At 37.7% G+C, this 25,150-nt stretch overlaps 4 protein-coding genes across 4 annotated transcripts; 2 read left to right on the top strand and 2 right to left on the bottom strand.

The window, feature by feature from the left end:
* Positions 1 to 925: 925 nt before the first annotated feature.
* Positions 926 to 1,800, top strand: K441DRAFT_577029 (uncharacterized protein; the record flags this gene model as incomplete). Its single annotated transcript, XM_067644222.1, has 3 exons — positions 926 to 1,018; positions 1,115 to 1,612; positions 1,666 to 1,800. 3 exons carry the CDS (start codon positions 926 to 928, stop codon positions 1,798 to 1,800), a joined length of 726 nt encoding a protein of 241 aa, XP_067500489.1.
* A 927-nt stretch (positions 1,801 to 2,727) lies between these two features.
* K441DRAFT_577396 (uncharacterized protein) lies at positions 2,728 to 3,009 on the bottom strand (the record flags this gene model as incomplete). Its single annotated transcript, XM_067644239.1, has 1 exon — positions 2,728 to 3,009. A coding segment is annotated over one exon (282 nt), but the record flags the coding sequence as incomplete, so codon positions are not given.
* A 1,502-nt stretch (positions 3,010 to 4,511) lies between these two features.
* On the bottom strand, positions 4,512 to 6,839 carry K441DRAFT_642462 (RING-14 protein-like protein). Its single transcript, XM_067646692.1, has 3 exons — positions 5,580 to 6,839; positions 5,195 to 5,491; positions 4,512 to 5,117 (listed from the first exon to the last, which is right to left on the bottom strand). Exons 1-3 carry the CDS (start codon positions 6,589 to 6,591, stop codon positions 4,978 to 4,980), a joined length of 1,449 nt encoding a protein of 482 aa, XP_067500487.1. The 5' UTR covers positions 6,592 to 6,839; the 3' UTR covers positions 4,512 to 4,977.
* A 143-nt stretch (positions 6,840 to 6,982) lies between these two features.
* K441DRAFT_642459 (DnaJ-domain-containing protein) lies at positions 6,983 to 9,096 on the top strand. Its single transcript, XM_067646691.1, has 2 exons — positions 6,983 to 7,181; positions 7,239 to 9,096. Exons 1-2 carry the CDS (start codon positions 7,072 to 7,074, stop codon positions 8,758 to 8,760), a joined length of 1,632 nt encoding a protein of 543 aa, XP_067500486.1. The 5' UTR covers positions 6,983 to 7,071; the 3' UTR covers positions 8,761 to 9,096.
* The last annotated feature ends 16,054 nt before the right edge of the window (positions 9,097 to 25,150 follow it).

Genomic DNA, 25,150 nt, shown 5'->3' with positions numbered 1-25,150 from the left:
AAGGGAGAGAGATAGTAATAGTGTTGCACATGTGCGCGCGTGACCCTTTGGACGGCGCGTGACACTTCGAGTATCGCGCGATTCTATCCGTGGCATGTGTTCGTGGGCGATGCTGCTTGGTGAGAATCCGGAAGAGAAGGTTGGGTCGGGCCGTGCGAACAATTCGCAGCAAAGTTGGCCATGCCTGTCATATGTCAAGGTTATGCATGACACGGGATGCAGAACCTAATCTAATTTACACATTAACCCCAAACACTTCCAAATATTTCGACCTACCAATCCACTCATCCCACATCTCCAACCGTCAAATCTATTTTGGGTTGCCAATCGCATAAGCAAGCCACAAAGACGCCACAGCCCCTGACCATCCCGAAGCCATCAAGCTCAGCCTCCTTCGCCGGGGTTCTCCTGAAGCCTCGCCTACGCCATCAGCACCGTTTGGACAGAGTTTTAACCTGCTCAGGTTAAAACTAATTCGATTTTGCCCATCAGTATTCGGACTGTGGCGGGGGAATCGCGGTCAAGCACTTCGCATCCCGGTGCTGATCTGGGCTGACGGGAAAGAGACTGGCTGAAGGCTGAGCGAAGGGGCGTCCGTGTTGGTGTGAGGCCAACCAAAGCTGGTGGCGTGGCAGTCAGATATAAAGATAAGGTGGGATATTGCCAACGACTTTTCGTAGGTTAGGAACTTTTCTTCGCTATGTATTATTTTCACTTCGTGTCTTTATTTCATATGTACTGTACATACACTTAACGAAGACTGCTCTCTCTTCCCTAAGAGATTATATGAAAATCGATCCGAGTTGACGATCGCCAACGCACACATTTCTCGTAATTGAAGGACTTCACAGCGAAGAGGCAAATTATGGCAACTGCTTCCTACTCCAGCATACCATCGTCCGGAGCGTCCTCCCGGCTCAAGCCCATGATTCTCGTCGACGCCCATCGAGGCTCAAACCGGGGTCAATATGCTAAGGACTACATTGACCAGATTAATGAACTACGGTTGGAAGACGAGGTACGTAGTGTCCACTATCTTGAATTCACGCCAGTTACACTCTCCATCTCCCTCTCACACTCGTACATAACCATATGCTAACCCATCTATTACCAGCGTCTCAAAGCTTGGATCCGCCGCCTTAGGCTTATTTCCCGCATTCTCGCTCTCCTAATCAGCATCGCCGTCCTCATCCCTATCACTCTGACCTTGCACAAATTCTTGACAACAAAAGACATCTACCTCGATGTCCCGCAGCCAGGCGGCACAGTGATAAGCCGCACTGCTTGGGCCAAGAACTCCAAGACATGGCCGACATACACATACTTTGCCGTAGCTGCTGTGAGCGTGTTGTTACACTTCACCATTATTATCTCATACTGGTTCAGCGTGCAGCGCGCCAATGCTGCAGCCAAGGTGACAAGTGTGTTTACCTGGGTGGTGTTGGTCGGAAATCTCGTGGTATGGAGCGTGGCAGCAGGACTGTACAGAGGAGAAAAAGATAAAGGTGGCAAGTCCAATGACTTATGGGGGTGGACTTGCAGCGCTGCAGCGCATGAAATTCAGGATATCTTCCAAGACCAGGTGAATTTCAACAATTTCTGCAATGTGCAGGTAAGTGACAGGCTCTTTGGCGCCATGTAGTGGCACGCAACTAACGTTATCAGTCGCTTTCGTGGTATTTCGGGATTGTGCAAGTCGTTGCGGCGTTACTCACAGTCTTCATTTTTTTCCTAGTAATGAGGAGGCGGGAGACGAAGAAGACTGTAAAAAGGCATACGACGCTCTGGGAGAGCTATTGACCGCTACGTTATTAATGAATTCTAAGAATGATCCGCGTTTCCCATAAATATGCGTGGTCGGTATTGGGTTCACACAATTGTGACGACACGAGTCTCGAAACCTAGCAGACCGCTTCTCCAGAGATGGAAGAAGGCTCCGACTCTTCTAAAGCAATTTGCGCCCGCCGGAACCAGAATTAACTCTCTTATTGGATGTTCCAAGGCTGCTAAACCCCATACCCAAATTCTACCTTCCTTATCGGTAGGTATGTTTTTAGCTGCATCTGCTTGGGAGCAACCAACATCGGGGTACCCGCGGAAGTTATGGGCCAGTCTGCCGAATATTGTTCATCTCCGAACCGCCGCTCTTTCAAATATTGTCTGGATTGCGTCCATCCAAACTCTTTCATCTGACCTTCGATTTTAAGATACGAGAGCATCGGGTTGATGGAACCGTACGGTGCAGGAAGAGATACTGGAATAACGTTGCAGTTAAGGATAACGTTGCAATTAAGGATAACGTTGCAGTCAAGGATAACGTTGCAGTGAAGGATTGTGATGGAGCCTTGTAACGAACTAGGGCACTTGTAACTTATTTCCCCACCAACAGATGCCCAATTCCAGGAAGGTGCCCGCTGCACGGCTGGATTTAAAATGTCAGACCGCGCAGTGCTCCAAAGCAGTTCCGATGGAAGGGCAAAACGCTATTCTAGCGACGTATCTACTGTTAAATATTTTCCCATAATCGGCTGCAATGCCCGATATGGCTGGAAACTTGTCCCCCGGGGATGTGAGGAATCGGCGTGTATAGTCACGAAGAGTCGACCTCCAAGGCTCAATAGAAGGGCGATTTAGTAGGGAAATACGAGGATCTTCTACAGAAGGAAGTCCTTCCGTATCGGTAGGATTTTGGCCATTGTCGTATAGCTTTGCGCTTCGGTATACCCACTAAAGCTCCTGGTTACCATAGCCGAGCATTCGTTGGGATAGCATATGTTCTTGAAGCGTCCATGCCTTTAGACTGATGGGGTCTTTTTTAGGTGCATAACGTTGGGGATTTTCTAGTACTATGGAACCGATGGTGCCTTCAAGGGTCTGGCATGGTAATTGTAACCGGATTTCTGTTAGAGGCTCTCGAAGGTGAAGGAATCCGTCATGTATTCTCCGCGCGCTAGAAGCTGAAATAGTAATGAACGCCTCCTGAAAAATCTGCTGCATTTTCCCGATCTCTCGTGTAACATTTTCGGGATCATTTTAGATAATACATATGCAGTCTGTCAAGAGTTTTGGGAATTTCGAGAAACGGATTCCATCAGTATAATCTTGTGCGGTGGTTCTGGTGCTCTTCACAGGCTGCTCCCACCCTATTTCTTACTATCGTATTACTTACCACCTGTTTCTGTAGCCTACACCTACATCATGTATATATAGTCTCTTCTCTTCGTAGATCAATCTACACATGAGTTTTCCTATTCAACAGATATTCAAGATCATCAGGATCGCTTTCAAAAGAGTAACTGTCAGGGGGGTGGGGCTTTTTTAGAACTGTAATGTAATGCTTGGTAAGGTATAACTTAAACTGTTGCAATCCATTCCGAAGCAGGCGAAATGCTTATTTAAAGAGAATACACCCATCCGCGAAGTGTCGAACGACGCGCTAATTGCGGCCGTCCTGTTTCCTATGTGGGTATAGATTAGGGGCGTCTCGGCTATTTCACTTGACTGTATATATTGAGGCTCAACAGCCTACATCAATTGGACAGAGTTCTCCTTCTTGGCTGCTCCGTTGGACACTAAGCCTTGTAGTAAGACTTCTTTAGTACAATCCATGGTGGCCCCGATCCGGTCGTATAAGTATATGTTTACAGGATCTCCTTCGGGAGGGTGTATAATAACCATTTTATGGTAGTGAATGCAAGAGTGGAGCGCTTCCGGCATAGAGTGAGGGGCTACTGCGTCTGAAGCGGACATTGTACTCTCGCCACCATCAATGATATATCGAGCAGCCGCAACTTTATTTGATGATGATAGCTGATTGAAAGACGATAGCACTCCTGCAACGGTAGGAAGTGACACATCGTATGGGTCCCCACCGCCTCCGACTCTGAAAGCCTAGGTTTCTTCCTTTATGGTCACTCCTGTTTCCATAATCTCAACAGATGTTCTTATTGTTCAAACACCCAATCAGACCGTCGAGTCTCTTTGATTGGCCAAATTCCACTCGCGATCGGTAGTTTCTTTCGGATTGGTCCGGATTTTGTGGTTTTTTTCAAAAGAGTCTACCAAGAATCATAATTTGGCTAACTGTGCTGGCAAAGCTCTTACCCAGTTAAAACTCCAAAATATATCAACTCTTGAATAGAAACATGGTATTCTTCGCGCTGCAAGAGGCTCCGTGAGATTGATAACTCAAAAAAGCTTTTAGGTGCCCTACTCCTTCAAGGCGGGCGTGAAATTAGAGCGGCGTGGTATTCTCCCCCGCTTGCCGAGATCGAAGCATAGCCGCAAGCTCCAATGAATGTGGCTAGATCCAGAGACAAGCCGAACGGCTATTGGAATTGGGCAAAGCTCGGTCCCGAAACTCAAATTTAATAATGAATAACAACTTTATCTAATTTTTGTAAACCTGTGTTTGAGGCTAACAGCAAGAACTGCTTACAATATGAAAGACGATGGCTCGCTCGCTGTACCATCTACATTTTTGGGTCCAAAATCTTTGGGTGCGCCTACAGACTCACTGGCTTGACATTGCTAAGCTGCGTTTTAAAAAGTCACATTGCTCGAGTATATGTAACTGAAAGGATAAAGTGGAATCCGAAAAGTCATTACATTACTTGAGGGTATCTATATAAATGAACATAAAAACCAGATTTCTTGCGAATACTGTGCACCTTCCCAGCTTGCTACGACACGGCAGAGGCCTGCAGCGATGTACGTCATAGACCATTTGTGTAGTCCACTCCCCTAGCAGAAAAACTGGCCTCTAGTAACCGTAGCGACGGAAGTCGTTTGCGGAAGAGCGTTTCGATATGGCAAGAAGTCGTGCATCTATTACATATCGGATCGTTACCTAGGAAAACCTTTGGCAGAGTTTCAAACGCCGAATTGGACAATGGCAGGAAGTCCCTTGGGCCTTGGGAGCAATCATGGTGGTCGCAGCGGAGCTGGTGATTCAAAGTATTGATCCGGAAATTCTCGTCACATGACAGCGCACTTTGTTTTATACGCCTCCCCGTACTCATCCACTCCTGCCAAGAATTCGTTCTCTTTCTGCTTAGCCTTGACTTCTTCAGGGAACCACTTTGTCAGATACTTTGCCAAATCGTCGTCCAAGTGTTCTGTATGGGGGAGTTAGCCGTGGGTACGGGGGTATGGGATTCCATTTTGGGACATTTTCTTGATTGGAGTTGCTCACCTTTGTTCGCTTCCATCACTCCCTTTTCCCTACACAATGGACAGTGGTCATTCCTGTCTCGCTGCATCACGATTAGGCATCTTATACAAAAGACATGCTGGCAACGCAGTTTCACCGGCCGCCACACGATATTGAAGCAGATAGGGCAGAGGTAGTCATCGAGTAACGGCACAGATGTCAAGATGTCCTGTGACACTTGAAAGCAAATGGCTTTGGCCAAATCTCGAGAAAATACTGGAATTTCCACTGCTTTTGGAAATGTGGTCATAACGCCAAGCGCAGTACGTTTGTCAAATTCTGTGGTATTGTAAGCATGAAGTCGGAATGTTTTGGCACGTTTGGAGTTAGAACTGGTAGATCTGAGGAAAGGGATACAGTTGCCTACTTTTAAGAATCTTGGTCATGGCTATGTAGTTAATCTCTTGAAAACGAAGAGTTTGCAGCAGCTCCATGTTGATGCCCAGGAACTTATTCAAAGCATCGATACTCTCTTGTTTCTTGAAGTGTTTCGTCAGCTCGTGCTCTTCGAGTAGTCGGGAAAAGGCTCTAAAATTCTCCCCAGCTTTAGCTGTGTTGTGTGCTCCATGGTCACGTTCAGTCGCTGCAAAGAAGATTCTTGATTCCACGTAGAGTTGAAATATCTTCCTCCATTTGACGAGGTCCTGCTTTTTTGCCCGAGGGTTGGGCTCTGTTACGTGGGCAATGACCTTGCTGAGCTGGCTAATCTCAGAGTAAAGTTTTTGCTCCTCCTGCGCCTGCAAAGCCGCAAGCCCTGATAGCTCGGTCGAGAGCATTGCGAAGAATTCAGAATCTGAAGTTAATGGGACTTCGATTAATCTCACGGCGCTGGAGCCCCGCCTGCGCTCGGTGGACACCGTGCTGGAATCAGAAAAGGAGACACCCGCTGAGTCTGACGTCCCTGGTCTCGCACGTATGACCTCGAAATCTGAGAGTTCTGTGATTCGTATATCAGACATCCCTTGCAACAAAGCCATCTGATATAGTTTTTCCTTGGTTTCAGGAGCTAGGTGGGCATTAAGAGGCTCTCCGGTCTCCTCATCCACGGTAAAGAGAAGCTTTGGATGAAATACCGGCCTCTGGGCTAACCAGGAGACCTCTTCGCTGCTTCCACCCGTGGACACTTCCTCATCCTTGGCGAGAACATACTCGAACGGTTTTTCTTCGACATCCTCGGCGTCTGCTGTCTCAACGTTGATCTTCTCAAAGTGCCTGAGGAGGCTGCTTAGAGTATTCGGATCTAGGCCAAGGCTGGCTAGCTCGCCCTCCACCTTGTGTATGCATTTCTTGAGTTTGCGGTAGGAGATGGCCGATTCGACCCATTCTGGGGGAAAGCCGCCTTTCAAGAGGCGTTCCTGGTAGATGTGCCCGAATTTCATCTTTGCTGAACCTCTGAGGCTCCAGAATTCTGCACGTGGGAAAATGACGCTCGAGGATTGGAGTTGTGGCGCTTTGCCGTGCCGCGATGCGATTTGCCCCTGCAATCCTGGAAGAGGGAATTAACCCCACTGGCAAATCATTAATAATTAGGCGTATAGTTTTCCCACAAAAAGTAACGAGAGTTTTTTGATAGAAGAATGAAGTACACCATGATGGAGAAAAAGCAGCGGCGGGGGCTGATTCTTTCTTGATAGGGTGACAGTGGCTAGTTTGCCTGGACCCTGCGAAGAAATTGGCGGCGTTTAGGGGAAAGAGAGTTTTCCTGGTCACGATGTGCCTAGCGTGTTAAGCAGCGAATCAACGGCCATTAACCAGTCATCTCAATTTTCACACAACAGCCCCGTTTTGCGTCATACTCGAAGTGCAAACGCCATATTTTCGCCTCTTCATGACTGCCAAGCCTGTAACTGGTTACAACCATGGGCGCAAATCAGTCCTCCGGCGCTGGCGCCTCTGCTCCTGGCGATAGCGAGGCGAAAACGAGTTACTATGAGCTTTTAGGTGTGGAGAGAACAGCCACCGACGAGGAGTAAGTGCGCTCTGAGGTCGTGTGCCATGAACAATCATCTGACACAAATTCCCGCAGGATCAAAAAGGCCTATCGCAAGAAGGCCCTCGAGCTACACCCTGACCGCAACTATGGTGACATCGAACGTGCTACGAAGCTCTTCGCAGCTGTTCAAGCCGCTTACGAGGTTCTGTCCGATAAAAGCGAGCGGGCCTGGTACGATGCTCATGAGGGAGATATTTTGCGAGGGGGAGAGGGTGGCACGGAAGCACATTTCGAGCATGACATTCGTGTTACCACCGCCGACGACATCACCCGTATGCTAAGAAAGTTCCACGGAGGAATAGATTACTCAGACTCTCCTTCTGGTTTCTTCGGCTATCTAAGGAATACATTTGCTACACTGGCACGAGAAGAAGAGGCAGCTGCAGACTGGGAAGGCACGGACGTGGTGGGATATCCACCATTTGGGCACAAGGACGACACCTACGAGGATGTGGCCAAGCCATTCTACAACATCTGGGCTGGGTTCTCTACTAGGAAGACTTTCTCGTGGAAGGATATCTATCGGTATTCCGAGGCGCCTGACAGGCGGGTAAGGAGGATGATGGAGAAGGGGAACAAACGGTTGCGGGAGGAGGGCGTACGGGAATTCAACGACGTAGTCCGAACGCTTGTGGCATTCGTGCGGAAGCGTGATCCCCGGTATACGCCTGATACTCAGTCTCAGGAAGAGCGGCAGAAGGCTCAGCGGGAAGCTGCGGCCGCCCAAGCAGCTCGGTCGAAAGCTGCGCACAGGGCTAAGCTGAGGGAACAAGTCCCAGAGTGGGCGACGGCGCAAGATTACGAAGATGAAGAAGAAGAGGGGGAGGAGGACATTGAGGAGGAGCATTTCGAGTGTGTGGCTTGTCATAAGACATTTAAAAGCGAAAAGCAATATGATGCTCATGAGAAAAGCAAGAAGCACAAAAAAGTAGTACACGCACTTCGAAAAAAGATGCAAAAGGAAAATCGGAGGTTGAACCTTGACGGAGATTTCTCTAGCAGCGGACTAGCTACTCCTGTATCGGAAGAGGATGAAAACGAGCAGGAGGAACATGTGGAGTATGGTAACCTGAGCCACGGCGATGCTGAAGACGATGTCATCGACGCGGTCACTCACCTGCAAGTTGATGAAAAGAATAATAGTGATATTTCGGAGCTCGATCAAAACAATGAACACGGTTCGGAAATCTCTCGACGAACAGCCACTGGATCCACAAGCAAGATCTCCTCTGAGGAAGAGGATGACGAATATGCATCTCGGTCAGAGGTTGAAGACCGCTTGCATGGCCTGAGTGCCTCAGAGGAACAGCTTAACCCCACTTTCGACTCTACAGATATTGCTAAGCAGGCGGCGCCAAAGCTTGGGAAAGCGGCGCAGAAACGGGCAAAGAGAGCTGAGAAACAAGCTTTGGCTGAGCAATCCGACCTGAAATTCAAGTGTGCGGTGTGCAACGCGGCATTCCCATCCAAGACTAGCATGTTTCAACATATCAAGAATTTTGGCCACGCTGCTCCTGTGCTGAAGTCGGGCGAAGGGACCGGAAAGAAGAAGTAAGCGGCAACGTCGTATTGGGTCTGATTGTTGCAGGATGGCTTTATTGGAGTTCTATTATCCTGTTGTATATTACATAGCGTTGGCGTTTATATAGATACCCGGCGGGATTATTTTATCCATTTTGGGAGACGGTAGTTATTTTGGTGTTCGGAAATTACTTACCTCAGCAAGCTCAGACGTGATTCCATTGGTGCGGATTTTCAATCGGTCCGCAAGCAGACTAACCGCATTCGTCACGTTTGAGGCACTTTCGCAAGATTTGTTAAGCGTGTCGGTATATTTATAATTTTCCCTATATAAATCAATAAATCGCTTTATAACTATAGCTAAAAAGGGTTTAAAAGTTTACTAATTGTTAGTTCTTGATTAACGTCTGATGCGGTCCTAATTAAGGTCGCTGAGTTAGGTACAAAAAACCTCCAAGGGAGACGTGAGTGGTAATACAGCGTGTGCCCTTGCTCCCATTTGAATGCCCTGTGTGTGTGTGTGTGTGTGTGTGTGTGTATATGTGTGTGTATATACGCCTGCGGTCCTGCTTGCAGCATGATTTCCACCCCAAAGGAACAGCGGGACGAATTTGAGCTGATATAGAACTAGGTGTTTTGCCTAGGGCCCTAACCTAGGTCCCCTATGCACATCCCCAGCCAAAGATATAGAGGAAGACAAAATACCACGGGTAAGTCCAGGCTGTCGGGTAGGGTGGGGAATGAGAGGCTTATCACAGGCCTCCCGGGGCGTATACGGTTCGTTTAGTTGCCATGCTATATAGGTGCCGTATTGTGTAATCATATACCGTATAGGAGGAAGGGGGGACACCGGAGGTAGATGCCGTGTTCGAATAGCTAATTCGACGTACGATAAGATGTAATAGTTTGTATTTTAAGCCTCTGCTAGGGCTCACCCTCCCGGCAAAAAAAATCTTCACACCACCACCACGTTGCGGCGCCGACGCTGCGCAGCCGTACGTACGTCTCTGCGTTTACTCTAGTAGTCAATTGGCACAATCCTGGCGAAACACCAATAATAACTACTAGGTTCCCGGGCTCCACCACGTGGAGGTATAGAGGCCGATTTTTATAAAGCCCTTACTAATTATATAATAGAACTTAGGCTTTTAAAAAAAAATTTTTTTACTATATAGGCATTTTTAGATATTATTATTATTTTATATTATTATAGAGCCGTTAGACGTAGTATATAATAAGTACAATTAAATAGCTATTAGTAATATTAATCTATAATAATAGGTGTAGAATTAAGACATTATATAAGAAAAAGAAAAAAGAAAAAGAGTTATAATAAATATTTATAGTTTAGTAGAAACTAAGTAAACTAATTAAATAACTTTAACTACTAGTTAAAAGTTTTTTTTAAAGTTACTAATAAGTAACTTTAGTAGTAGAAACGGCGGAATACGGTAGACCATAATAGAAAATGATATAATAGATATAATAGGTATAATAACGTAATCTATAAGCAAGTGGTGTTATAGCAACTTAGTTAATTAAGGCACTATTATAGTAATGACGCGCGTAATCCTATATAATTAGTGGTTTGTTAACGCGGATATTAAGCTAAGAAGTAGAAAAAGGTAAAGGAAAGGATATATTTATATATATAGCGCCAAGCCCTTAGCTAAACCCCTACCTAGGCTCCTACCTAGGCTATAAGTATTAGTGCTATAATATAACTCCCTCTTTTAAAGAAGCTTATCCTTAAGCTTAATCCCTTAGGTATTTAACTACCTCTTATATAGTTTAGCTGTAGGTAGAGTAGTAAAAGTTAGATATAATACTATAGGTAGAGTAGTAGGAGTTAATCGGCTGCTATAGAGTAGTAAGGTATTAGTTTAGCTATAAGCAGAGCAGTAATAGTTAAATTAGAATTAGTTATAGATAGAGCAGTAAAAGTCTATTTAGGTAGTAGTAAGGTGCTAGCGTTAAATAATAGTAGTAGTTAAATATAGAGCTTAATCTATTAGTTAGTTAATAGACTATATATAAGGGGGTAAAGAGACTTTAGGTTAGATTTAAAGGAATAATATAGGTTTTATCTAAATCTAGGAATATAGCTTTTATAGAGAATAAGATGTTATATAAAAATAAGAAAGAAATAATACGAGGATCCTGTAATTAAATAGCTAAGGGTCTTAGTAGTAGATATATAGGTATATATATTATCTTTAACGGGCTTTAGTAAAATTTAGTAGAATTCGATCTAAGCGTCAGTTTCTATCTATTAAGTATTTTACCAAGATATTTATTAGTAGAATTTGGTAGAATTTAATTAAAGCGTTGGTTTTTATCTATTAAGTATTTCACTAAGACTGTTACGGGACACCCCCGTAATACCTTATACACGTCTACCTATTTCTACCGACTTAGCAACTAAAGACTGACTATAAGATGGCAATTTAATAGCAATCTGCGGCAATCTGACGGCAACCTGCTGTATTTTGCTATATTCTACTAAGTTTTACTAAGTTCTACTAAATCCTACCAAGTTCTGCTAAGACTACTACCTAAATCCTATTCTACTTCGTATATATATTAACTAAGTAACTAATCTATAATATATACCCTTTCTTCCCGTTTTCCTACCTTCTTTCCTTATATAATGCCTTAACTTCTTATATAGTTTATATAGATAGCCTAATAATATCTACCTTGCTATATATTATCGCCGCTTATACTTACTCCGTAATAAAGACATTCTTACTATAACTATATTAGTCCTGTTATAGTACCCCTACTTCTTTCCCCTTTTTAACTAGAGGTTTAAATAATTTAATAATTTAAGGGGTTTTTAATTTAATTTAACTATATTTTATATATTTACGTTAAATAGTAATATAGAGTTCTGTTAGTTCTAATTATTAAATAAACTAATTAGGATTTTCTTTACCTGGTATAAAAAAGCGCTATTAGCTTAGTTAAGAGCGGTAAGTAGAACTAATATCTTTATAATAAGTTATAGTAAGATAAATCTAGCTTATTAGATAACTTTAACTAATAGTTAAAGTTCTTTAATATCTTATATATTACGGACGCTTTAAGTACAATATTACGGCTACTAGGAAAGGAGTTAGAAAAAGCTAGTTAGTTAATATAGGTATAGTCCAGAATAGAACCGGTAGAGCTATATAACGAGAAATAGTAACTAAGGTTATATAATGTGCTATATATTAAACAAAGGGAATAAGAGGAACTTATATACCTTATATATAAGGAGGATTTCTTAAGAGTACGGTTGTGTATTTAAAGGACTACAGTCCCTACCTAAGTAGTTCTTCTCCTTATAGTAAATCTTAGAATATAATTAGAGTTAATCTATTAGGCAACTACTCTACTAGTTATATTTACGTTATTAACTATTCTATATCTATATACCTAGCCTATTAACAAGTTTACTATAGTATTTCCTACAAGGCTTCGTTATATATTCACTACTAAGGTTATAGTAAAAGGAGTTAGATAATATACTACTAGAGGTAGTAGTTATAACGCCGTTAACGGCAGCAACTATATTAGGATTAGTGTTACAGACGCTTTAAGTACAATGTTACGACTACTTAGAGAAGAGTCGAAAGAAGCTAGTTAGTTAATTTAGGCACGGTCTAGGATAGAGCCGGTAGAGCTATATAATAAGGAATAGTAACTAAGGTTATATAACGTAATCTATATAATTTATAGGATCTGTGTAATCCGTAATAGAGTAGATAAAGTATACGTATATTATATACAAGAAGGATTTTATAGGAGTACGGTTGTATATTTAAGGACCCTTAGTCCCTACCTAGATAGTTCCTTTCTTATAGTAATTCTTAGAATATAATTAGAGTTAATCTATTAAGCAACTACTCCACTAGTTATTATTATATTATTAACTTTAATTTATATTACCTATACACCTAGCCTATTAACGAGCCTATTATAGTACTTACTACAAGGTTCCGTTATATAATTACTACCTAGTTACGGTATTAAATATAGAAAGTTAAACAATATGCTACTAAAAGCACTGTTATAGGACACCCCCGTAACACCTTACACACGTCCACCTATTTCCACCGACTTAGCAATTAGAGACTAACCGCGAAATGGCAATCTAACGGCAATCTAACGGCAATCTACGGCATTCTGCCATATTCTGCCAAGTTTCACTAAATTCTGCCAAGTTCTGCCAGGACCACGACCTGAACCCTATTCTACCCTATATACGTATTAACCAAGCAACCAAGTCAACAATATATGCCCTTTCTTCCCGTTTTCCTACCTTCTTTCCTTACGCAACGTCTTAATTTTATCACACAGTTTATATATATAGCTTAATAATATCTACTTTACTATATATTATCGTCGCTTATGCTCACTCCGTAACACTATGTTACGTTAAACCTATACCACCTTATTCCGCCTAACATGCAAAATAACCTAGAAGCCCCTATATCTGCAGCTAACTTATATAATATATTCACCGAATAAATAAAGGGCCTACAATAGGCCTTTATAGATGCCCTCGCTTAATAAGAGGCTTAATACTAAGAAATAATCGGATCCCTAAGAAAAGAAATTAAAGAGATCCGCCGTAACCTACCGTCTGCTATACTATCGCCCCCACCCGTTCCTACTAGTGTTAACCTATAAGTACTAGATAGAGAAGATGTGTCTAAAACTAGCTCCTTAACCCCAAATTCGCCAATTAGTACCCCTGTAAAAAAGCTAACTAAATGTCTCCCTAATCCTCCCGCCTATTTAGGTAAAAGGAGCAAACTATACTCCTTCCTTAACCAACTTAAGAATAAGCTAAACGGTAATATTAATCGCTACCCTACCCCTAATAGTTAACTACGTTATGCCATAAGCCGTCTAATGGGAGACGCCGCGGAAACTATATACCTGTTTTAGCCAAACACTATAAAAGAACTAGTTACTATACTAGAAGCATCTTATAGCGACCCTAACCAAATTATAATAGTATAAAGGAAACTAAATAAGATGACATATAGCTCTAAGAGCTTCCTATTATACTTTACTAAGTTCTACCGCTATGCCAAAGAGACTAGATAGAACGAACCCGCCTTAATTAATCGCCTAGTAAAATCCTTAAACTCTAAACTAAAGGCTTCCCTTATAGGAGTTAAACTGCTAGATACCCTTACTACCTACGCTAATATTATTAACGGCCTATATAATAATATACTACGCCTTACCCCAAAACATATACCTTAATATTCTGCCCCCTAGCCGTCTAAAACCCGTAAGGACCTAGACGCTATAAATATTAACGCTAGAACCCTCTCTTACGCCCTAAAAGAATCTGCTAAACGTAAACAACGTATTAAATACGGCCTTTATTTTAAGTGCGGAAGCGACACTTATATCTTAAGTTATTGCTCTGTCCCCCTACCTAAAATAAATATTTAAATAACTAGTATAGGCGGTATACTACTGTCCCAATTATATAAAAGGACAACTAGTATAAGCAACCAATCGCCTTAACTAAGCTCCGTCTACTAACCCCAATTATTATCTGGCTCTAACTCGTTATATAGTAAGCACTACTTATAAGGACGAGACTATAACTAACACGCTATAAGAACTCCGTCCTAATCGCCTCTAAAAAGAAGGTCTTAAAGCTAAGTCACTCTCCGGGACGGCTCTGCCTTAAGATCTCATTAAATACTTTAGATATTACAAACTCTAACTCTTAGGATTATAGCATAACCGTTAACTACCGCCTATAGTAGAATAATTAACGGGTTAGTACTTAAGTCTTAATTAATACAAGAGCTAGCGGCATAGGATTTATTAATAAGATCTTTATATAAGATAATAGTTTTACCCTAATTCCCCTTAACTAGTATATTAACGTATTTAGATTTAATAGTAAACGCACCGTCTTAGGCCGTATTACCTATATAGTATTCCTAAGACTCTAATACCTAAACCACGAAAAACTAATTAGGCTTTTTGTTACTACCCTAGGTCACTTAATAATCCTTAAATAACCCTAGATAAAGCTATATAGGGTAACCATTAATTAGAACAACCTTAAGCTTTTATTTACCGCCTCCCGTTACAAGTAGAAGTGCCTTATAACTTACTACTTAGACCTAGAACCAAAATCCAAAAAATCTACTAAGATCCACTAGCCTAAGAATTCTACTAAATTCCACTAATATAAGACTTCCACCAATATCTATTAAGGATCCGAAAATTCCACCAAACCCTATAAACAGACCCCAAGTACCGCACCACCCCGCGCTAAGTAAAAGCTTAAGCTTACCATATAAAAGTACTAAAAGGACTAGTACTTCACTATAAAAAGTATACTTAAAGAACCTAAACCTAAACCTAATACTAAACCCAAAGCTAAATAGGAAGCTATATAAGAAACTATAGACAATCCGAGCGAGCTTAACACCTTAGATATCCGCATAATTGGAGCTACCCTACTAGCACAACTTGCTAAGAAACCTGAGTATACAATCTTCGCTATTATAATAGCCGATATTAAGAAGGCCTTAACACTAAAGAAGCACACTAACCCTACTACGAAGGTACCAGTAGAGTATCACTATCGCCTAGATATATTCTTATAAAAGGAAGCTAATAAGCTACTGGAATACCGACTATACAACTATAAAATTATACTTAAAGAAGGAAAGCAGCCTAGATTTGGACCCTTATACGGAATGTCTTAAAATAAACTCTAAGTGCTATAAAAGTATTTAGACGAGAACCTAAGTAAAGGATTTATTAGAGCAAGCTTATCGCCTATAGCCGTACTAGTGATCTTTATTAAGAAACCTAGCGGCAGTTTGCGCTTCTATATAGACTACTAAGCCCTTAACGCCGTTACTGTTAAGAACTGATATCCAATCCCGTTAATATAAAAGACGCTAAACTAACTAAGTAAGGCTCGTGACTATACGAAGCTTAATATTATCTCTATATTTAACCGTCTCCACATTATAAAAGGAGACAAATGGCTTACTATATTTCGTACCCAATATGGACTATTTAAGTACTTAGTAATACCCTTTGGACTTATAAACGCTCTAAGCTTGTTTTAATATTATATAAATAACACCCTGCGCCCCTACCTAGACATTTTCTATACCGCTTATATTAACGACATCCTAATATACAGTAATAACCTGACCGAATATTGGAAGCACGTTAACCTTATCCTATAAGCCCTGCACGGAGCTGGTTTATAATTAGATATAGATAAATACAAGTTTTATAAAACGGAAGTTCTATACCTTAGACTCCTTATTTCTATAAACGGTATATAAATAGACCCGAAGAAGGTTAAAGCAATTATAAACTGGTAAGAACCCAAGAACGTTAAGGACATAAAAGCCTTTATAGGATTTACTAATTTCTACTAACGGTTTACTAATAACTTCTCCGCCCTAGTTTTACCCCTTATAGCCCTAACCTAAAAGGATAAAGTCTTTGTCTTTGGTAAGGAATATAAGAAGGCCTTTGCCTATCTAAAGGTTATATTTACTACTGCGCCTATACTCTAATACTTTAACCTAAACTAAATAAATGTTATAGAAGCCGACTTATCCAACTACGTTACTAGAGGTATCCTATCTCAATATAATAAGGATAGAGTATTATACCCTATAGCATACTTCTTAAAATAACTAAGCCTAGCTAAATATAACTATAAGATCTATAATAAGGAATTATTAGCTATTATTAGATGTTTTAAATAATGGCGACCTAAACTAAAAGGCGCTGGATTTTTAATTAAGGTCCTTAGTAACTATAAAAACCTATAGTACTTTATAACCACGAAACAGCTAAGTTATTATTAGGCCCACTGGTTAGAATATCTATCTTATTTCTAATTTTTAATTACGTACCGCCTGGGTATTTAAGGTCAGAAGCCTAACGCTCTAACCCGACGCTCGCAAGACGCGCTAGCCCTAAAAAAAGCGCGCTCTTACCAAAATCAAACCCTACTTCGCCCTAAACTATTTAACCCTCCTACTAAAGACCTTATAGTATACGTCCTTGAAATAACTAATTGATCAATTAAATAGATTATAGTTAATAAATACCCAAATAACGAGTTTATCTAAGAGACGCTTAAGCTAATATATAATAGCATTAGACGCTCTATAAAGATTTCTTTAAGTAAATATAAAACCCGCGGAAACCGCTTATATTACTAGAACCGCCTAGTTATACCTAACTATAATAAACTTAAGCTTAAGCTCCTTAAATATATACATGATTTACTAGTAGCCGGCCACCCAGGCTAAAGAAAAACCCTAGAACTACTCTAATGAGAATACTATTAGCCGAATATACATAATATAATACGAAGGTACGTCTCTAGCTACTATATCTGCCGATAAGCTAAAGCTTCGTATAAGACGTATAACGGCCTCCTAAAGCCACTACCTGTTTTAGACTAAAAATAGAAGGATATCTTAATTAACTTTATCGTTAACCTCCCCGTAAGTAAAGGCTGTACAAACATTATAGTAGTTATAGACCAACTATCTAAGATAAGGCACTTAATCGCCTGCCCCAATATATTAACGCCTACCATTGCCTAACTATTCCTAGATCACGTATAGAAACTTTACGGACTTCCCAAAATAATTATCTCCAATAAAGGCAGCCAGTTTATCTCTATATTCTAGAAAGAATTAACTACCCAACTCTATATTAAAGCATTACTATCTACTATATATTACACAGAAACAGATAGTTAAACGAAATATATAAACGCTATAATGGAATAGTATATCTAGATATACACGTTATATCTATAAGATAACTAGATTAACTGGCTTACATTTACTAAGTTTACTATAAATAATTCCATCTTAAAAACCATAAAGGTCTCCCCGTTCCTGGCTAATTACAGCTAGCACCTATAAATAGGTTTTAAACCTTTTAGTAATATTCCTCGCCCCACTTATTACGCCTTATAAGTTATAGAAGTAAATAAATTCATAGAGAAGATGGAGGAACTATAATAGTTCCTTATTAATAAAATAATATGGGCCTAATCTGTCTATAAAGCCGCAGCGAATAAGAAATAAACCCTAGCACCGGCCTATTAAATTAGTAACTTCGTCTAGCTAGATATAAAAAACCTAAACACAAAACAACCTGCTAAGAAACTTAATTAGAAGAACGCTGGCCCTTATAAGATTAAGAAGGTTGTTTCCTCTTACGCCTACTAACTAAAGCTCCCTAATACGGTTAAAATCCACCCCGTATTCCATACATTAGTCCTCCGCCCTACTACCCCTATATTAGACGCCCTGCCTAAATAGATATAAGACCCTCCCCCACCAGTTAAAGTAGATGGTAAGAACGAGTACTTTATTAAAAGAATTAATAACATTAAGTACGATAAACGGAAACGCTAGTATATATACCTTATAAAATGGAGAGGCTTTACTAAGCCCTTATGGGAACCTATTAACTCTATAGGACTTATATAAGCCGCAGAAGACTTTTATAAACTCCACCTAGAACTACCACAGCCCCATCTTACAGAAGCTCGAGTTTAAAAGGGGGGTACTGTTATGGGATACCCCTATAACACCTTATACACATTTACCTATTTCCACTAACTTAGCAATTAGAGACTAACCGTAAAATGGCAATCTAACGGCAATCTAACGGCAATCTACGGCATTCTGCTATATTCTGCTAAGTTTTACCAAATTCTGCTAAGTTCTGCCAGGACTATAACCTAAACCCTATTCTGCCCTATATACGTATTAACCAAGCAACTAAGTCAACGATATATACCCTTTCTTCCCGTTTTCCTACCTTCTTTCCTTACGCAACGTTTTAATCTCATCATATAGTTTATATATATAGCTTAATAATATCTACTTTGCTATATATTATCGTCGCTTATACTTACTCCGTAACAAGCACCAGCTATAACGCTATTAACAGCGGTAACTACTTTAAGGTTAGGTAACGATATTAGTATAATAGACACTAACTTATAGTAACCTGTAACGGTTAGACAGCTATAAGAGATAGTTAACTAGCTAATAGAAAATAATGCAATGTTAGAAAATAGGATTAACGGGATAAGAGCAGTAAAGATTAAGCTACTATTAATTAAAAGGTACTTAGGAGAAAGATTAAAGCTTAAGGGGTTTCTTATATAAATGCACTTTAAAGTTACGTAAAAAGAAGTGAAACTATTAATACTTATGGATTAAATAGCATATGCGGGACTATTTCTGTCAGGAAGGGTACTTAAGTAGTTTAAGCCTTACTTTACGGAGATATAAGCAAATAGTATAACAACTACTAATTAAGAAGTATAGTTTATATTTATAAGCTAGGAAGGGTTTACGGAGCGACTTATATAGATATTTAAAGACTTAGAGGCGGTAACTATAGCGGAAAGAAAACTTTAAAATATTACGCAATAAACCTTAGTAATTAAGTACATAATGCAGTTCTAGATATTAGTAACGTAAGTAAAGTAGAATAATAAGGCGCTTATAGCATAGTATAAGTAAGGACTTAAGGCTAAAGTCTAGGACGTAATTATCCTAATAGAAGATGCGGACACCCTAAGGGAGCTAATAGATTAAGCGATTAAGATTAATAATTAGATCTACTAAAGAGAATAGGCTAAGAGAGGCTAGAATAGAGTTCTATAGTTGTATAAGGCGTAAAGTACGCAACGACTAAAGCTAAGTTAAAAACTATAGTATGGCGTAGAGCTAATGGACCTAAGTGGTACTAAAGAAGCCTATAAGAGATGGAGTAAGAAACTATAGAAATCTAGAGAATAAGAATTAAATAATTAAAGGTCTAAGGAGCAGAGGCTAAACTAGGGATCTTAGTAGCAGAAGACGTTTAGGCGGACTCTATAATAAGAGAAATGGTTTAAAAAAGGAGCTTATATAAATTGCGGAAAATAAGGTTATTATATTAGAGACTATAAAAGTGGTTAGAGTTACTACGTAGTAAAAGGAATAAGACTAGTAGATAATATATATATATAGAGGGATAATAATATGCTGCGAGGAACAAAAGGATATTTAATTAAAAGTTTTACGTTTTGTTATAATAACGTATACCAAATTTATAAGGACGCTAAGTATGGTATAAGCTATTAGCTATAAGAGCTATATTTAGCGGAATGTAAAGGAACTAATAAACCAGTTTGTAGATTGGATATTAAGGATAATAAATTTAATAAAGGCGAAATATTTTATAATAATAAGGCGATAAAAGCGGCTTACTAGGAGTATATAGACCTTAGAGATATTATATAAGAGGTAAAGGATAATTCTACTATAGAATAGGGAACATTAGTAGAGATTAAGACCCCACTAGATACGATATCTATTACTTTATAAGACGTAAGAAAAGTAGGGTAGCGAACCACTTCGGCACTCAATAAAGGTAAAAGGCTAAAAGCTTAAGATTCTTAAGATAAGATAAGAGATAACTAAGATTCTTAAAACGAGATAAGGTAAGCTTAAGGACCTATAACGGACGATAACCGATAGAGCAGAGTAGTAGCTTAGTTTAAAGATATATAAATAAGCTTAGGATAGAGTTTCCTATAGGTATAAGACTCTTAAGATAAGATAAAAATACCTAAGCTTAGTTAGACTAAGGTAGGAGTGAAGCTTAAGTTAAAAGCGAGCTTAGGATTAGAGAATCTAAGGGACTAAGAATTTGGAGTACAAATAAGGACACCTATAAGTAAGAGGTAAGAGGCTTCTTTATAGATTAGAGAATCTATAATATAAATAGTAGTTAGACTAGGAGACAGATATATAGTCTTAAAGGACTTACTAGGGGAATATAGTGTTCGGCCTAAAGATTAAAGAGTTAATACTAAGATTAAGAAGTAAGAAGACTTTAAGGATCTATCTATAAGACGCAAACTAAAAGAAACTATAGAAGAATTTAGGTAAAGAATTATCGTATAGTAAGAACAGAAACTAAATAAGAGATTTAGTATATTAGGATGTATAAGAAATAGAGCACTAGTATAAAGAATTACTAATAGGCCTAGGGCAGGCACACTAAAAGCTAAGTAGCTTACTAAACTGAAATAAGAAGAGGATCTAGGAATTCCTACTAGGTTTAAAGAACAATATACTAAAGGCTGTTACAACGTAGTAATAAGAAGATACTTCCTTACGGACAAGCTATATATACTTAAAGGGCTATACTAAAAGTGGTATAGATAGCGACACAATGATAAATGGAAAGATTTCTATATATAGTTAGATAAAAAAGTTATCTAAGACCACCTAATTATAGAAAAGGCTATAAGTTATATTAAAGGAGCCTTAATTATAACATTAAAGGATCTAGAAGAGCAATTAGAGGACTAGAGAAGTAAGAGGCAAATTATAGTACCTATAAATAAAGTTATAACGCTTAGATTAATATAAGAAAGGTTTAAACTTAAGAATAAAGACGAGCTAAGAGTTAACCTAAAACACCTAGCATATTATACGTTGGCATAGATTATATATATAGATAATGTATATAATATATATAAAGCACTAAAAGATAAGAACTAAAAGTACCTAGTAAGGATATATTAGTTATTAGATAAGGCGAAATATAGAAACGCTAAGTATATATATAGTTAGCACCTAGTAGAAGTCTAAGAGTTAGGAGACTTAATACTTTAACTAGGAAGATTCCTTACAGAAGAATACTTAGATAGATAATAGTAGTAGGAATGCCTAGAAAATATATATCTATAGTATATTAAAGACAAAAAGCAAACTAGGTATTGGCTAAAGAGTAAGTTAAGTGCGATAGGATTAAGTAGCTAATAATTAGGAAAAGTAGAGGCCTATAGAACTAAAGGAAGCCAGTAGTAAAGCCTTAGACCCTTAAAGAAATTTAAGGATAATACCTAAATTTATAAGTTAAATAGTAAAATTAACAGTTTAAAACGCTAATAAATAGTAGAGTAACACGAAACTATATCTTATTAGTAGTAGTTAAAAAAATAGAACTACCTTATAGATAGAAGAAATAACCTTACCTATTAGTTATAATTTTAGGAGATCCGATAGCCTATAGAGGAGGGATTATTAATCTTAAAATAGGACCTATTTAGATAACCATTAAAGGGAAACAAATTAAGATATCTTTTAATATCCTACTATTAAGACGGGATAAGGTAGTATTAGAAATGCCTTAGTTATAGAAATATAATTTAAGGATTAATTAGATTACAGGTTAGGTTAATATTAAAAATACTTAACGCTATAAGATATAATAATAAGCTAAGCTAGTATGGTACTAAGTAAAAGCAACCTATAAAGAAATAGAGAAAGGACTAAGTTACGTACTAAAGAGATACTATAAGTATAGCAAAAAACTATAGTTACTAGAAAGTAAAAAGCTATTAAATTATATAGTATAGGATTATAAGATAGAATTAGAACTAGAAATAAGTCTAAAGTTCTTTCTAACCTATAAGCTTACTAAAGAAGAAGGTAGAGCACTTAAAGAGTTTATCTAAGAAAACTTACAAAAGGGATATATTAGACTATTATAATTATTAGCGGGTTATCTAGTACTATTCGTACTAAAGAAAAATAGTAAACTAAGGTTATGCATTAACTACAGATAGTTAAACAGCATTACTTAAAAGGATAGGTATCCTTTACCCTTAATTAGCAAAATCTAAAATAGGATAGGCAACATATAAATCTTTATAAAGATAGATCTAAAATATGCATACTATTAGATTAGAATTAAGGAAGGCAATAAATAAAAAGCAGCCTTTAGGTTAAAGGAAGGACTATATAAACTATTAGTTATATAATTCGGGCTTATAAATACACTAGCAATATTCTAAAAGCGTATTAATAATATATTAGGAGAACACTTAGATAAATTTGTTATGGTATACCTTAACAATATTATTATCTACTTAATAACTAAGAAAGAACACGGAGAATACGTTAAATGGGTTTTAAAGAGACTATAGGAAGAATAGATACTAGTAGTAATTAAAAAATGCAAGTTCTTTACCAGGAAGATAGATTTTATTAAATTTATTATTAAACTAGGCCAACTTAGTATAGATTTAAAGAAGATCAAGGCTATAGTGAATTGGCAAGAACTAGAGAATGTTATATAGTTAAGATCATTTTTAAGGTTTTGCAATTACTATAGAAGGTTTATAGCGTAATAGTTAAAGGATATTAAGCTATTTACACAATTAATAAAGAAAGAAGAACTATAGGTATAGGGAGAGGAGCAGCAAAAACTATTTAAGTAAGTTAAGAAAATATTTACCTAGGAGCCAGTTTTTAAGATCTATTAACTAGAACTAGAGACGGTTATAGAGATAGATATATTAAATTATATACTAGGGGCGTGCTTTATATAAAGATATTAAGATAAATAGCACCTAGTAGCATACTATAGTCGGAAGATAACACTACTAGAGTTAAACTATAACATTTATAATAAGGAGTTATTAGGTATAGTTACAGTATTAAAGAAATAGAGAGTATTTTTATAAGGTATAAAGAAACTATTTATAGTTAAAACGGATTATAAGAACCTAATAGGATTCCTAATAATAAAGGAACTTAACCAAAAATAGGTTAGATAGGTAGAGATGCTTATAGAGTACCATTTTGAGATTTAATATACTAAAGGTACAGATAATACAAGAGCAGACGCTTTAAGTTAAAAGGCTAAACTATAGAATGATAAAAAGCCATTAGGGGCTTTACTGCGAAAAAATATAGACGGACTAATTAGGTACAATTATCTAAAAATTATAGCAACTTAGGAAGAATTAGAAAGAGTTTATAAGTTATTAAAGAGCTTTTAGGTATAAAGAATTCTAAAGGTATAACTAGAAGATCTATAAATAAATATATACAAAAATTAAGAAGTAAAATACATCCTAAGAAGTATAGTAGAGTAATTTATAAAAGATTTCTATAAAGGGATAACTTAAGGACATAATAGAGCCATAGGCTTAGTATTAAGACTCTAAGAGGAGTATATTATTAACGGAATCTAGGGCTTAGCGCGAAAAGTTATAAAAGAATGTCTAGATTGCTAAAGAAATAAACTAATAAGGTATAAGCCGTATAGAGGGCTATAACCTATTAAAATACTAGAAAGACTATAGGAGGTTATATTATAAGACTTTATCATTAAGTTACTAAAGTTAAAAGACCCTATTACTGCATAAGATTATAACGCAATCTTAGTAATAGTAGACAAGCTTATAAAGTAGGGATACTTTATAGCATGCATAGAAGAAATATTAGTAGAAGATATCACTAGAATCTATATTAAAGAAGTGTTTATAAAATATAGAGCACTAAGTAAAATTATATTAGATAAAGATCTAAGATTTATAGCAGCATTTTAAAAGGTATTCTTAGCGGAATAAGAAATTAGAGTAGTAACTTTTACTATATATTACCTGCAGACAGACGGTTAAACGGAAAGATTAAATTAGATACTAGAGTAGTATTTAAGGCATTATATTAATTATATACAGAATAATTAGGTATCGCTATTACTAGTTATATAGTATACATATAATATAACGCTATAGGAAGGTATAGGTATATTACTATTTAAGGCAAATTACAAATATAAGCTAAGAATATCGTTATTACTATAATAAGTAAAGAAGATAAGTAGTATAGCTAAAGAAAGAATAAAAACACTAATAAATCTTTATATAGACCTTATAGAATTAGTAAAGAAAGTATAAGAGAGAATAAAAAAGTACTATAATGCTAAGAGATCTAAGGGACTAGATCTTAAGGAGGGAGATAAAGTATAGCTATTATACAAAAATTTTAAGAGTTAACGACTAAGTAAGAAGTTAGACCACGTTAGACTAGGACCTTTTAAAATTATATAGAGAATTTTATTAATTACATTTAAGTTAAACCTACTAGCTAAAATAAAGATCTACCCTATATAGTATATTACAATACTAGAGCTAGCGTATAAAAATATTAAACTACTAGTTTATAAGGCAGACATATATAGAGGATAAAAAGAAGACAAATGGTAAGTTTTAAAGATTATTAGTTATAAGGATATTAATAACAAAATATAGTATAAGGTTAAGTAGATAGGCTATACTAAAACTACCTAGGAACTACTAGAAAATTTAAAAAATGCTATAAGAAAGGTATAGGAGTATTAAAAGAGATTAGGTTAAGCAGTATTAATAAAAAAAATCGCTAAAGAATAAGTTACCTAAGGGGGACCTAAAAAGAGTAGTTGCCGAGCTACTCGGATCTATTTCCTTCTCTATTAAAGGAGAATCCATTTTTTTATTACTAAGTTCCTATAAACCCTATTTTATAAGTTTTTACTTTTTAGAACGAACC

The sequence above is a fragment of the Cenococcum geophilum genome, assembly GCF_001692895.1.
Source record: "Cenococcum geophilum 1.58 unplaced genomic scaffold K441scaffold_43, whole genome shotgun sequence".
NCBI classification, from domain to species: Eukaryota; Fungi; Ascomycota; class Dothideomycetes; order Gloniales; family Gloniaceae; genus Cenococcum; species Cenococcum geophilum.
Note: the sequence above shows the minus strand (reverse complement) of the source record. Positions and strands in the feature narration are given on the sequence as shown.